This window comes from Aspergillus costaricaensis (genome assembly GCF_003184835.1).
Source record: "Aspergillus costaricaensis CBS 115574 unplaced genomic scaffold BO79scaffold_36, whole genome shotgun sequence".
Taxonomy (NCBI): Eukaryota; Fungi; Ascomycota; class Eurotiomycetes; order Eurotiales; family Aspergillaceae; genus Aspergillus; species Aspergillus costaricensis.
The window spans coordinates 171153-184486 of record NW_020291836.1 but is presented as its reverse complement, the minus strand read 5'-3'; the positions used below and the strand labels follow the sequence as shown (position 1 = coordinate 184486).

The 13334-nt window shown below is 49.2% G+C and overlaps 6 protein-coding genes across 6 annotated transcripts; 3 read left to right on the top strand and 3 right to left on the bottom strand.

Moving 5' to 3' along the window:
* Window positions 1–239: 239 nt before the first annotated feature.
* BO79DRAFT_157301 (putative nucleoside-diphosphate-sugar epimerase) lies at window positions 240–1086 on the bottom strand (the record flags this gene model as incomplete). Its single annotated transcript, XM_025678857.1, has 3 exons — window positions 240–482; window positions 585–798; window positions 875–1086. The coding sequence occupies 3 exons, from the start codon at window positions 1084–1086 to the stop codon at window positions 240–242; spliced, it is 669 nt and encodes a 222-aa protein (XP_025535720.1).
* Window positions 1087–1360: 274 nt separating this feature from the next.
* Window positions 1361–2942, bottom strand: BO79DRAFT_211130 (DUF500 and UBA/TS-N domain protein). Its single transcript, XM_025682958.1, has one exon. It carries the CDS (start codon window positions 2804–2806, stop codon window positions 1484–1486), a length of 1323 nt encoding a protein of 440 aa, XP_025535719.1. The 5' UTR covers window positions 2807–2942; the 3' UTR covers window positions 1361–1483.
* Window positions 2943–4300: 1358 nt separating this feature from the next.
* BO79DRAFT_290212 (uncharacterized protein) lies at window positions 4301–6542 on the top strand. The gene is made up of 2 exons (XM_025688866.1): window positions 4301–4663; window positions 4741–6542. The coding sequence occupies exons 1-2, from the start codon at window positions 4337–4339 to the stop codon at window positions 6385–6387; spliced, it is 1974 nt and encodes a 657-aa protein (XP_025535718.1). The 5' UTR covers window positions 4301–4336; the 3' UTR covers window positions 6388–6542.
* A 2615-nt stretch (window positions 6543–9157) lies between these two features.
* BO79DRAFT_211128 (uncharacterized protein) lies at window positions 9158–10312 on the top strand. The gene is made up of 2 exons (XM_025682957.1): window positions 9158–10095; window positions 10197–10312. The coding sequence occupies exon 1, from the start codon at window positions 9511–9513 to the stop codon at window positions 10054–10056; it is 546 nt and encodes a 181-aa protein (XP_025535717.1). The 5' UTR covers window positions 9158–9510; the 3' UTR covers window positions 10057–10095; window positions 10197–10312.
* Window positions 10313–10849: 537 nt separating this feature from the next.
* On the top strand, window positions 10850–11544 carry BO79DRAFT_211127 (uncharacterized protein). The gene is made up of 2 exons (XM_025682956.1): window positions 10850–11384; window positions 11459–11544. The coding sequence occupies exon 1, from the start codon at window positions 10944–10946 to the stop codon at window positions 11346–11348; it is 405 nt and encodes a 134-aa protein (XP_025535716.1). The 5' UTR covers window positions 10850–10943; the 3' UTR covers window positions 11349–11384; window positions 11459–11544.
* Window positions 11545–11631: 87 nt separating this feature from the next.
* BO79DRAFT_202007 (oxalate decarboxylase OxdC) lies at window positions 11632–13138 on the bottom strand (the record flags this gene model as incomplete). The annotated part of the gene is made up of 3 exons (XM_025681625.1): window positions 12743–13138; window positions 12349–12688; window positions 11632–12284 (listed from the first exon to the last, which is right to left on the bottom strand). Exons 1-3 carry the CDS (start codon window positions 13121–13123, stop codon window positions 11632–11634), a joined length of 1374 nt encoding a protein of 457 aa, XP_025535715.1. The 5' UTR covers window positions 13124–13138.
* Between the last annotated feature and the right edge of the window lie 196 nt (window positions 13139–13334).

The window sequence follows — 13334 nt, the reverse complement described above, 5'->3', positions numbered from 1 at the left end:
CAAGACGGGTCTCTGACAGGCTTCCACCATTCACATTTTGTCACATTATCATGTTGTCAACTGCAGCAGCTAACATCAATGCTTGCTAGGAATCATCCCGTCCCGTCCACATCTACCAGTAACGATAGGAATCTCATGCGATCGCAAATTCTCATTAGCGAAATATCAATTAAATGCACAAATCGAATTTGTTCTCAGAGTATCCGATTACTAGATCCCACAATCAGCATAGTATAAAATTAATGCTCCCACCGCAACATCCTCTCATTCTCCAATACCCTCTCCCCATCTTTATCCCCTTTCACAGCAACATTCACCAACACCTTTGCCAAATCATCCACCCAGATGGACGGTCCCATTCCAAAGACCAATGTCCTAAGACTCATTCCCCGTGCAAGAACCATCCCCGGTCGGGCAATATACACTTCTACACTGCTGTTGTTATCCTTTTCGTAGTCGGTTAATTCGTTCTCAACTTGTCCCTGTGCATATCCGTCATTAGTACCATGCCCTTCAGCCCAACGTAAACCATTATAACACCCAAAATATCTCGTATGAATAATCAATAAAGAGAGGGGAAATACCCTAATCTTCCTCGTCTCCCCCGCCATCCACAACGACCTACTCTGTTCCCTCTCCGACATCCCTCCGCTCAGATAAACGAAGCGGAACTTCTTCCCCCCTCCTTCAACCGAGGAAAACAAATGTGTGCCGAATGCCCTCATCGCAGCCATCGTGTACTCGACATTTATTTTCCGAGCTGTTTCGGTGTCTCTGGTTCTGTTCACCCCGATCGCCCTGTTTCGGTATCCTTGCATCAGCTTCATGGATATACTTACTATAGTTGTGAAGGGGATGGATTGGGAAAGTATACCAGATACACGCCTCCGCCCCCTTCAACTCCTGTAATAAACTCTCAGGGTATGTGAGGAAATCATCCACGAGCTTGGCCGTCAGCTTGGGGTTATTTGTAGGGAGCGGGCGCCGGGACAGCGCGATGATGGATGTGATGTGTGGGTTTCGGAGACATTGGGTGAGGATTTCCTGGCCGATGAAGCCGGTGCTGCCGGTGAGGATTATTTTCATTATAATTCAGCTACGCTATAGAGCTTGAGGGTATGGCATAGTCTGATGATATGGTGCTTATTGTTGTGAATGGGCGTTATTTGGTGTAGATATAATGGATGTAGGCTGTCGGAGATAACGGGGTTAGCTGGACACTGCCACTTTGATCTTCATCAGGCTGAATGGTTAGAGCTACTAAGGTGTGGAAGGATTCTCGTAGTATCCTATGTGCATTGGATTTACGAAGTGAGAATAGACAGGATTTGCACGAGTAGGGTTCTATGATTAAAGACGTTGTCAATCGTGATTCGTTATCTTAGAGTGGTTTAACAATAGGGCATCTAATCAGGTTGTCTCGCTGGAAGAAGCAAATATAAGAATATGTTGCGGGCGCATCTTGTCAATCGCAACCGAATGGCTACTGATGGCCCGGGTGATACTGGGGACCAGGCTGGTATGGCGCACCCGGTTGCTGATATTGAGGATTCGACTGATTTGGAGCACCATATTGGTGCTGCGGATCACCCTGATACTGGTATTGCGGACCAGGACCTTGTTGAGGTCCCTGCTGATACTGAGGCCCAGACTGGTACTGGGGACCAGGTTGATATTGCGGACCAGGGCCTTGTTGAGGTCCTTGCTGATATTGAGGCCCAGACTGGTACTGGGGCCCGGGTTGATACTGCGGACCAGGACCAGACTCGGGCCTAGGCGGATATTGAGGACCTGGTTGATATGGTGCTCCCTCGCCTGGAGCCGCCCCAGTATGAACCATCTGAGTATGCTGAAGATCCTCAGGTGCATAATCACTAGGACTCGGTCCCATGGGCGCTTGCACTCCAGCAGGAGCCTGGTCAAAGTTGGCATCACCCTGCGCAGAACGAATGGTGTGCGTCAACATTCGCACGGACGGGTTATCCGTGCGCACATGGCCGGTCAGGATCTCTTTGACAGGAATCTTCCGACCGTAGAACCTCTCATTCTCATCATTTCGCTCAATAACGATTGTTCCATCGATCTGCACCCCCGCATAGAAACCCCGACTCTTGACATAACACCAAATCGGCGCCCGGCGCTTGTGCACCTCCGACTCCAACACTCCGCCCATGCCAATCGGGCCCGCGGCAACAGTAATCTCGCTGCCCAGGGTCACTCTGACCTTGGTGAATGCTTCCAGCGCTTCATAGGTATTTATGACCATTACGCAGTCGTAGATATCTGCACCAACAAGGAATCCCAAACCAGCTGTGTGCAACAAGATTCCGGAAGGTGCACTCCACTCCCCGGTCTCCGGTACCCGGGCAATCAGAATGCCACTGCCACCAGCTCCACTGAACCACAAGCCCGTTCTCATGGCTGTGAACACGACTATTCCCTTAGCCTGCCGGATCACCTCGGAGGGGATCTTTTTCAACACCTTTTGCTTTCCGCGCGGCTTGTCAATTTTCTGTTTCGATGATGATGCTTCGTTGCTGTTGACAGGAGGCGCAGTGTCCGCGGCTGGCTCGTCCACGTAGACTCCATCTTTGCAGAAACTGCGGAGAATACGGGCGACCTTTTCGCTTTCTTTATCGAGGGTCATGGGCCAGAAGGCTTCGGAACCCAGCTTGTTGCTGAGTCGGTTGACCGGGGCGCCTAGCTTGTCGAGGGCGCCCCAGGCTTTGTCAAAGCCCATTTTTCCGTAGGTCTTGGTTTTATCCCACATCTTGTGGCTGTTTGTGTTGGTGGGTGGTTGTGACATTGTGAGGGTATTCGGTGGGTAGGTGGGGATAGGAGGGTATATTGAGGAAGAAATGGTCTATAGAGGGGGACGGGTATATTTATGTGTGATCTCTGACAGGCAGAAAAGAAACAGGATATTTAATCTGAAAATGGCGATGACTGACGTAGGGCGACGGAAGACTCAAAATTGAAGGCATCAACAATTTGGCGGGGCATCTGCGACCCGCGGGTCCCGCTATTTTGAGTGGCTAAGCCTTCGGGATGTCGTAATCGTATTTGATTGCTTCTTGCTATGCTCGGCTGGGGGGTCTCAGTTGCAACAGGTCAGAAATTAGTGCAACAGGTTCGGTAACCTGGTTATGTATTAAGGAATAATATATCTTATTTACTATTATTATTATTTATATGTATTTATTAATAGTATTTCTATTACTGTCTTCTGGCACCAATTTTACTTAAATTATACCTTTAAATAGGAATGTGTCCACAGAAGAAGCGCATTAGCTGGCCTTGAACATTCTTTAAGCTTTGGGCCCACAGGTACAGATTGTAGTGGCAAATAATGGTCCGTTACATGTAGCCTTATCTAATTAGGACAAGGCGCACTCACATTACTGATACCTATGGCACTGACTCTAGGCGAATCAAGCCCATTCAGCAGAAATAGACAAGTAGGACATAGATTTTCTATAACAAATAAACTCCCAAGACCCTACCCACTTCCCCCTAACCTGAGATTGAGTAGAAAAGTAAACTCTATGATAATACACGGATCAGTCTTCAACTGGCCGGCAAGCACATTCAAAGCAAACTCGTCAATGCAGAGCAAGAACCACTGGAGTTGTCGGCGACGGAAGGCTGTGCTTCTTGTTGTACGATTCTCCCACACAAAAAGCAGGCCATAGGGAGAGGGGTACCTCGCGATACGTAATTTAAGACTTAGTTGAGCACAGTAGCTTTAATTATGGATTTATATTGTGCGATTTCCCACAGACATGGTGGTTTCCGCAGTATACCCATAGTACCACCCATTAGTTTGCCTTCCGACCGAAAATGAATGCAAACTCAATGGAACATTCAATGTCGCTCGTGGGAGGCGGGCTATATAATGTATCTTACCAAGATCTCGAGACAAGGAAGGGGGAAGAAAGAAAAGAGTGACTCTTCCATTTTTAGGCATTTACCAAATACATAGGCTAAAATGTTGATCTAGATGTATACATTAAGCAGGGCAAGTCCGAAATTTGCTGCTAGCTAGGCTACACTGCGCTCTGACCCTCGGCTTTCAGGGTCTGCTGACACTCGCAGTGGCCTTGATATCGAGTAGGTCCCTGGAGGCTCTGATCTATGCTAGTGCAAGGCTACACATTTCGTGGCATCCTCTCAGTCATGGGCGGCTAATCTCCCTGGTTAAGGCACACTCCCCTAGTGCTTACGCCACTCTATCAGGTCTTCAAAGACCCCATCTCTGTGCCCTTTCACGTTTGCTCAAGCTAGTTCCTTCACCCTGTCTCTCACAGTTGCTGTTGGTTTGGATGCATACACGAAAATGGCAGGGGACGGACAGTCTAACTACGACGCGCTTCCAGTCGAGGAGCAAGCAACATATCTGGATTCACCGTCGAGACTCTCGTCCCCACAATACGAGGAATTCACAGTCGACCACCCAGAGGACACCGAAGCTGACCCGAAAGGGTCTCGCTTGCAGCCTCTCGAGACCTCATTGCTGTACAGGCTTCTACGTCTAGTGTTTGACATGATTGTTGCTTCCATCACCCTGCTATTTGTCATTCTCGGTGTCTGGGCTTACAGGATCGACGGAAATCTCGCCGGCCCAGACTCCACGGGTTCCAAGCTCGTGAAAGTCGCACAATACGTCAGTAAATCCGACCAGCCCCCTCTAATATGTACTACGATCAGTTTTCGCTAATCTGCTTTTGATGGTGATGAAAGGCACCTACCATCTTCCCGGTCCTCTTCGCCGCCATTGTCGGCGGCAGCATGAAGAGCATCCCCTCCTGGTGCATTCAGACTCATCGGGGAGCAACGGTCGGACTGTTGCAGCGATGTCTCGGGAGTCAGAGTATCTCGGGCGCGGTGCTCACACAGATACAGCTAGGCTTGCTAGATTTCGGCGCTATAATGATAGTTTTGTTGTGGTCTTTATCGCCATTGGGTAGCCAGGCCTCTCTCAGAGTCATTTCTATCGTGGCAAGGAATTCAAGTAGTCCGCGGAACCTGACTACCATAAATACCTTCACTGCTTATCAATACGGCTATGCCGAAGGTTCAGCAGAAGCTCAGCGCCTTGTGGTCTACCCCACCGTTGCTGTCATTATGGCGGCTCCACTTCTGGAAAAGCGCAACCAAGATCTTTGGGGCAACGTGCGCTTCCCTATGCTGGAAAATGAGCAGAGTCTGTGGGACATGACGGATCACGAATGGACGGCCATGCCCGAGGAGAATAATCTGACATATGCATCACTGGTCGGCACCCCCGTGGGCAATCTCGCGGATGCAGGAAACACCTCCTTCACCCTGCCAGGTTCATACCTGTATATTAACTGCTCGAAGTTTGGAAAATCCAACCAGACCGACTTCACCAACTACACCTCCTCGAGTTCGCCACTTCCCGAGACTGGTGTTGACTGTACCTGGGCAAGCATGCGGGGCGGCACCCAATACCAAATCGCCATCTCCAAACCGTGCTCGAATTTCCGGCTGCTGCCAGAGGCGAACACCACCCGGCCTGCCCGCCAGCTTCAGTTTGAATCGCAGGTAGAGACGATTTCCGGGGAAGAGTGGACGCGAGCTGAGTGCGATCTGACCACAACATACGTCGACGCCAATGTGGCCTGCACGGCCAGCGCCTCGGGCAGTTCCTCTACCAGTACCTGCCAGGTTTCGTCGGTCCGCGCCTCGCCTGCACCTCCCTATGATCGCAACTGGACCGTCTTAGATCTCAACGAGCCGTTCAGCAGCCAGCCTGTCCTATCTTTACTCTCAGAATTCTTCCCTAACGCCGAGCTCGCCGGCGGCGACCAGCCCATCCTCGCCTACCTGGAAAACCCCTACCACGCGGTGGTGAACCCTGACTCCCTACAGGGCACGTATACGGCCGGCAAAAAAGTGTTCGAGACGCGGCTGGCCCAAATTCTCAACCCCGTGCTATACATCGGTATCAGTCCGTCCGCGTTTACGGGGTCCTTCGCAGAAGAGGAGGCGGTAGCGGCGACGGTGGTGCAGGAGGCATTCACAACCCTTGTGCACGAGGTGGTTCAGTGCAGCCGAAGCTGGCTCAGCGTGCTGCTGGCTGCGTCGCTGGCGCTCTTCCTCTGCGCCATCGCCGGCGCTATCTTGCGCTTTTGCACCCTTGCACCCGACGTACTGGGGTCAATCGCCGTGGCGTTCTTGCGCAATCGCATCCCCGATCTAGCTGGGTCCTCCACGTGGTCGGCGGATGAGTGGGTTCGGCATATCCGCGACACGCGATTGTACTTGGGCGATGTGGAGGCCGAGGCCGAGGCAGGCTGCATTGCTCTGGCGACCTCGCCAGAGGATGTGCAGGTCCCCCTAGTAAAGAACAGACTATACAAGTAAGAGGGAGCTCTGCCAATATCTTATGTACTAGGTAGGACTATACAGAGGTTATTAAGAATGGGGTAAAGACTTGCTTTGAGTTTACAATACCTGGGCTCCTATGATCTGGTTGTAACGGAAGTAGAATGCCTGGTGAGGCACGGTTACTTCAAGGTAACAAAGTATCTTGATAGACGGACATGGAGTTTAGCTTTGGTATCGCAGCTATGGTATCTCATATAGTTGCAAGTTCTTTAGAGTTGAACACTAGACTATTGTCAATTATAGATGGAAAGACTAAAGTAAAATATTCTCCGGTATCACCCTGTTCACTTCTTAAGATGAACTACATCTGGGGAAAGCAAAAGTTTAAGTCTTAGTACATAAGACAAATGACATACAAAGTAAAGACACGCGAATGAAAACCCAAGATTATTCAGGTCAGCCCTTATAGTTACAGGTGTGTGGTTGGAAGAAGAAGCGCAAGGCTGCGAACCCCCAATTACGTCAGTCTCCCATAACTTCAGCTCTGCTTACTTTCTATTTCTAGGCTACTTACTAAAGAATCCGACATAGCGAAGCCTGCTTTAATCTCCATCTGGAGCCCTTGAGATTTGTGCTGTCAAATGCGACCGAGAAGCCGCAATGATCTTGTGATTGTGATTATCTGCGCCCTCTCTCTCGACGCGGAAGCGGTCGAAGACCTGTTATGAAATCTATGATCAGCGTGGAAAGTAATACAGCAAGTGACAAGATATTATGAATGTCCATATAAAGGATGGATTGTCAAGCTTGATATGGTCCTGTGTGGTATATCTAAAATAGATAAGGGTTGTATAGTTCGTGTTTCTTCCAGTTTGCTAGTCAGTTATATGAGTATCAAGCTTGCTTTGATGGTTGGTATCTTCAGAGATGTTTGACTGTCTTATTAATATAATATGACTTTGGCTGAAATATGCTGGGGGCTGAACTATTTTTCTAGCTCCAGTCTGACACTATCATACTAGTTGCTGACCCCGTCGCGCATGGGTGCCCGCTAGGCTGCTGCATTTCAGGATGGAGGTGGCATCCGTGGCTGAAGGGGCTGTGTTAGTCAATTATGATTCCATAGTACCTTCCTTCTGCCCGACCCCGAGAAGGCACCCTGATTTTTGTTTCTGCCTGAGGATGAACCTCCTTGTGCGCTTTGACTTCTATCCACTTTTCGACGCTGACGGCCTTTGACGTTCGTTTTCATGCGCGCACCATTAAGATGGCCCGCTCTGGGCTTTCATCGTTATATTCCCGCTTCTCGATCTCCATCCAATATGTACGTTCCATTATGTTCTGTTTTCTAAACCGGCACCGTCAGACTTTCAGTATGTTTGCCATTGCCGATCATACATTGCTTTGTATATCCAATGCTAATACCATAGAGCCTACACGAGACGGATATCTTACCCCAAGATGCACTTTTTTAAGTCGTAGGTACGGTAACTTGGCTAAGATAGTATAATAAGTGTCTTACAGCCTCAATTAGGCAAAAGATAATCTTCAAGGCTGTTGTAATCAAAAACGCAAAAGCCTAGACTTACTATCTAGCTGTTTATGTAGCAGTTCCGTATCATGTAAGCGCTAACATGAGAGAACAAGCATGGTGATGTGTGGACCAGCCGGGAGATCTTCCTTCCCCGGCCAAACCACCATGTGAAGTCTGGCGGGGGCAAAGCTACACCCACCTGATTTGTCTTCACCAAGGCATGACGAACCTCCTATAGCAGTCATTCGCTATTGACCTATATTTAAGAGGTGATCTTGATACCTTAGTGTCGAGGTGGTTACCGGATTTGGATATAACAGCGTCAGAGGCATTGCCCCGAAGAATGCTTATCTTCAGAATTGTCAAATGAGGCACGGTCTACCTATCCTGCCATCAAACTAACCTTATCAGTAGCCCTACCATTGGTTAACCTCGTCAGGAACATCAGGCACACAATCAAGCCTTAATCCTTTCCGTGATAGTAAGCTAGCCGTGAGATATTTTTTTTTCAACTTATTCAGAAACCATGGCAAGGTGACCAGTCGCTCAGTTGCATAATACATAGGGCTCAGTTTACGACATGGCTAAGCTTCGCATATAGTACTGTATATTACCAGGATTGAGTATAGTTTGAGAGGTCATTTGAGCGCTTCGGCCACTCCAACAACTGGATACCATTTTCTAGCACAACTAGAATCTACAGAGGTAAAGGGACTGGGAATCAGGACTTGACCAGAACATATGAACTCCGATTGCCCGAAAGCTTTTCTGGAGATTGTTAGCCGTAAGAGGCAAGTCAAAGCTAGGCAGCCAAATTGTTTGCCTAGTATCCCTGTAAGTGAATTATCGGCGAGCTAATAGAAGCAGTTCACAATATTGTCAATGAAAATGGGCCAGCGGCCATTGGGAGGAAGTGGGGTGAGATTATAAGAGCAGAGGCGGAGCTGAGATAAGCTACTAATGGACCAAATGGAGGCCAATTCGGAATAAATCACTCATACAAGAATGGTATACCTGCAAATGCAAAACGGATACTGCATGTCTTTATGAGATACATCTGACATGAGCATATAGCTTGCTTATTTCATGTTCAAGTCTAGTCAGTCTTCCAATGAGAGTTGCAGATGCACCTGATAAGGAAACAGCCCGTGTACACAGAAGCAGCAGCTGTTGGAGGGATTAGCCAACTGGAAGCGATTTCTCTCTCATGTGTAAAAGTGCCTACTGAAAATATTAGGCGTCCACACCCTTCCTTCCATCCGAGGATATGATAGCAAATGAGCGACTAGCTCAGATGATCTTTCTTCCATCGTACCAGTGACTATGGGATCACAAAAGGTATAAATAAGCCAGAGAATAGAAACCTCTCCAGCTCATCAGACTTCATATCCAATATCACCTTCAACATGGCTGACAATCCCCAATCTATCTTGAAATGGCTTAGCCTATTCGCCATGGTGCTGGGAGCATTCTGTGGCGAGACTGATGAGCTATTTCTGGACCTTGATATTGATCAAATTGCAAACGGAACGGCAGGTTCGTGGATTCAAGCCCCGTGGGGTGAATCATATGTGTCTGCCGTACGTGAAAGTCGTTACGGCGATGCCGTATGGGCGCGGTATCATATGGATGGTCGAGCTGTGGGCAACATCATCGAGGCAGACAACACTACTGTGACAAAGGAGCTGCTTGACGATGCCACGGGCTACAGGCTCGGCAATCCGGAACTCTACAACCAAGTGGCCACCAGATACAACACCACTAGCTCGAACGACGGACATCGGGAACTTGTCGACATTATCATCGGTGTTCTAGATGAAGACCTCAAGGCTCTTGAAAAGCGGGATGTGACATACACTATCAAGTGCAGCAGCTCAAATCTAGCCCCACGTAGTTCTTGCTACGAGTTGCTCCAGGACATGAACCAGTACCAAACAGACCTTGGCTCAACGCGTACAATTGACTACTATGGTGGTTGCTGGTTTAGGGTCGGGCCTCATGGCAGTGGGGCCGATCTTACGTGGTATAAGGCACATGCGGTGGGAAAACTTATATACGATGATTGCCCACGAACCAAAGCTTGTTGTTCAACCGTATATGTTTCGGGGTACTCGCCTAAGAACTCGGGGCATCGCAAGCTGTGTTTGAGCTCGAAGTCCACTGGTTGCTAGTGATTCGGCTTTTTCGGTCTAAAGAGATCTGGTTTGCAGGTAAGAAACACCATGTCATTTCTCAGACTCCTCTAAAAACCACATGCCCATCTAAATATTTGACCATTAAGATGAACTGACGTATAGGACGTCTTGACCAGAATAACGTCGATCCCTCGCCAATGAGCCTTGGACCACTTGACAACCGAAGGAATAGGAACGGAGCATCAGTAGGGGTTACTTGAAGGTTATTTGGTATATTGCAACATTGTATCTATCAAAGATGTTGTCACTTCAGAGGTTGATAGTATGAAAGAATGTAGCGAGAGTACTGCGACATGAGCCAGGTGCATATCTATTATTGTCCACAGTTCTCAGTTCGAGGATGTAGTTGAAAGGCTCCATAAGGCGGAGCTAAACCCCCAAAATGTTTTTCAATACAAGACCCCCTTTTGCGGCAGCTAAACCTATCGATACGCTACAAGGGGGGGAAGACGGGGGCATATCGGCCACCCATGATCAGTGTGCTGGTGAGCATTGCTAGTGCCTAATCCCACCCCATCTTAGATTTTGCACTCACTTAAATGGATCATGAGAACTAGGGGGAAATAACTTGCCAGGTGCCACAGAACTTATCCTTTCACCAGTAATTTCTACTTACAGAGGTGTAGAAATTGAGGAGTACAGCGCCCACGAGAATCTAGGCAGAGGCGCTTATCAGGCACCAATCAATCAGCGGGTATATGTATTAATTGCGAAAGTATAAATGCCTCCCTGTTCCCACCCTCCATGCACATACTTGCACTGTCTGCTACGCAACGTCATCTTGGCCCAAGATTTCTTCGTCATTTGCTTCTTCCTTTCAGACATCACAAGAGTACTATACTCCGCCAAGCTCCCCAGTCGCTATGGAATCATCCCTACCTGAACAAATATTCCTCGATATTCCCATCGCAGACGTCATCAACAAAACGACGAAAAGACAACTAGTCGAGCCATGGGCATCTCGGTACTGCACAGCCATCGCTGAAAAACGCTATGGTGATGCGATTTGGGCGCGATACCATATAGATGGACGCGCGAGAGATGGTATCTACACCAATCTGCGCGATAATGGTGATGGGCCATTTGAACTACACGAAACTAGCGTTTACGACGTGATCATGGAAGATGCCCGAGAGCTTGCGGAAGGTGATCCGGAACTTTATAGCGAGACACTTCGATTCTATCGCGATTCTAGTCCAAGTGACGGTCGACGGGATATTATTGATGGACTCTTCAGGATAGGATCGTCTTGTCTAGCTAGTGGGTGAGGTGAGTGGGAGTCAACGTGCTGCTGCAGATAAACCGTAAGTCTCCCGGCTACAGTAGTTGTTGTCAATTTCAAGTCTACCTACTGATCCCGGCCTGCTTGATACTTTAGTTTTTATATGAATCGTCCACTTTTGCCTTTCAGTACTAAATCCTGTTTCTGAATGAGTAGATAAAAAAATCTTAAAAATAAAAGCAACTAAGCTATGGCCATTAATGTTAGGCAGCCTATGGCTGCTCCTTTCCCTATACATCACGAGATCAAATACACGCGTAGATCCTCACTTAGTCACTCGGGCTCCGGATCGGATCTTTCTCCCCACTCTCCACACTCTTAAGGAACTCCCTGGCAGCATCCGGATCATCCTTGAACACATGCTCCGCCACCATCCGTTGCGGCGTCTCCCCCATCCACTGGAACAACGAAAAGTCGCGGAACCGGTCTGCCCGGAAGATCTCCAACACCTCGACCTCCTCGTCATCACTGAGGTTCTCAATGAAATGACCCATGTTGCGAGGAACAATACCCACATCTCCTGCTACATAATCAAACGTACGAGCGTTACCTTCAGCAGCGAAGATGGTCACTCGCGCCCGACCGCGCTTGAAGTAGGACCATTCATCTGCATTGGGATGCCAGTGCATCTCCCGGATAGCTCCCGGGTGGATGGTCAGATGGGCGGCCGCGACGGTCTTGGAGATGGGAAAGTTGGACGAGTCAGTGATGCGCACCTCTCCGCCAGAGGTATGCTCTGGTTTTTGTGCGAGCATCTTATGCGTGAAGCGCTGCTTGGATGCTTTGAAGTTGCGGGGGAGCTCTTTGGGAATAGATTCCGGGACGGAGCCCTGGAAAATATACTTTTCAGATTGCGGAATATTCTTGAATGTTTGTGGGCGCATGCGAAAGTTCCCAGCGAGGACGGACTTGGGTGTATGTGCTGTTGTGTAGCATTGTTAGTATACTTTGAGGAGGTTGTACAGGAGCAAGCACGACCGACATACCCATCCAGTCGGTCAACAAGAACGTGGACTCTTCGGAAAAGTTCCCATCATCGAAGATCAGTAAGAACTCGGTGCCATTGGGACCGAGACCCTGGAGGGAATGGGGATGGCCCGATGGGAAGTACCAGAGGTCACCTTCTTCCAGGTCATCAATGAAGCTGCCTCCCTCCAGATCAAGGCCGGTGACTCGTACACGTCCGGCCAGCACATACGCCCACTCTGCTTCCCGATGCCAGTGCAGCTCGCGGATGACACCTTCATCCAGGCGCATGTTCACTCCAGCAAGCTCCTTGCTCGTGGGCAGCTCGCGTACGGTAGTCTGACGTGTCCAACCGCCCTCCTGCAAGGCATTTAGTCTTATCACTTGACATACAGAGACACTCAAACGACTTACCTCAATGCGGATGTGAGAGTCTGCAAAGCTCCACCGCATGTTGGGCATGTTGCCGTGGTCTGTGCTCGGGGGACGGAGCATGTCGGGGTTCTGGCGCTCACGGTCCTTGTTGCGGGGTCCCATGATGGTGGCTCCATCTCCCATGCGCCAGGGCAAGGGTTCATGGCCTTCCCCGATCGCATCTACCTTGTGGTCATAGGGGTCGCGATGATCAGGGGTGAATGGCTTGTCCTGGAAGAACATGGATGGGGACGATGCGGGAATCTGCAATAGTTGCTGGTATGCTTCGTTAGGGACCGGGCCTCCATGACTGGGATGGAGGAGGGCGGCCACGGTCGCGAAACTCAGCAACAGCTGATGTGGTGACAAGGGTAGCTGCATCTTTGCAATCTACTAGGAATGCTTGATCTCCAGATCTCTGTCTCTGCCTTTGCGACCGTGCAAACCGACCATTCTTATATTCCTTGGCTGAGGGGGTGGGTCAGAGCAAGCTTGATATCAATGGCAATTCTCTCATATCCGACTCTTCCGGGCGACCAGTGACGTGGATTCCAGAAAGCAAGAAACAAACGCAAGGGTGGAACCTCGTCTG

Bases quoted from the DNA above. Each gene is read 5' to 3' on its own strand.
- BO79DRAFT_211127 (XM_025682956.1), top strand. From the start codon at position 10,944: ATGGAATCATCCCTACCTGAACAAATATTCCTCGATATTCCCATCGCA.
- BO79DRAFT_211128 (XM_025682957.1), top strand. From the start codon at position 9,511: ATGGATGGTCGAGCTGTGGGCAACATCATCGAGGCAGACAACACTACT.
- BO79DRAFT_211130 (XM_025682958.1), bottom strand. From the start codon at position 2,806: ATGTCACAACCACCCACCAACACAAACAGCCACAAGATGTGGGATAAA.
- BO79DRAFT_290212 (XM_025688866.1), top strand. From the start codon at position 4,337: ATGGCAGGGGACGGACAGTCTAACTACGACGCGCTTCCAGTCGAGGAG. The intron at 4,664-4,740 runs GTCAGTAAATCC...TGGTGATGAAAG, and splicing joins TCGTGAAAGTCGCACAATAC to GCACCTACCATCTTCCCGGT.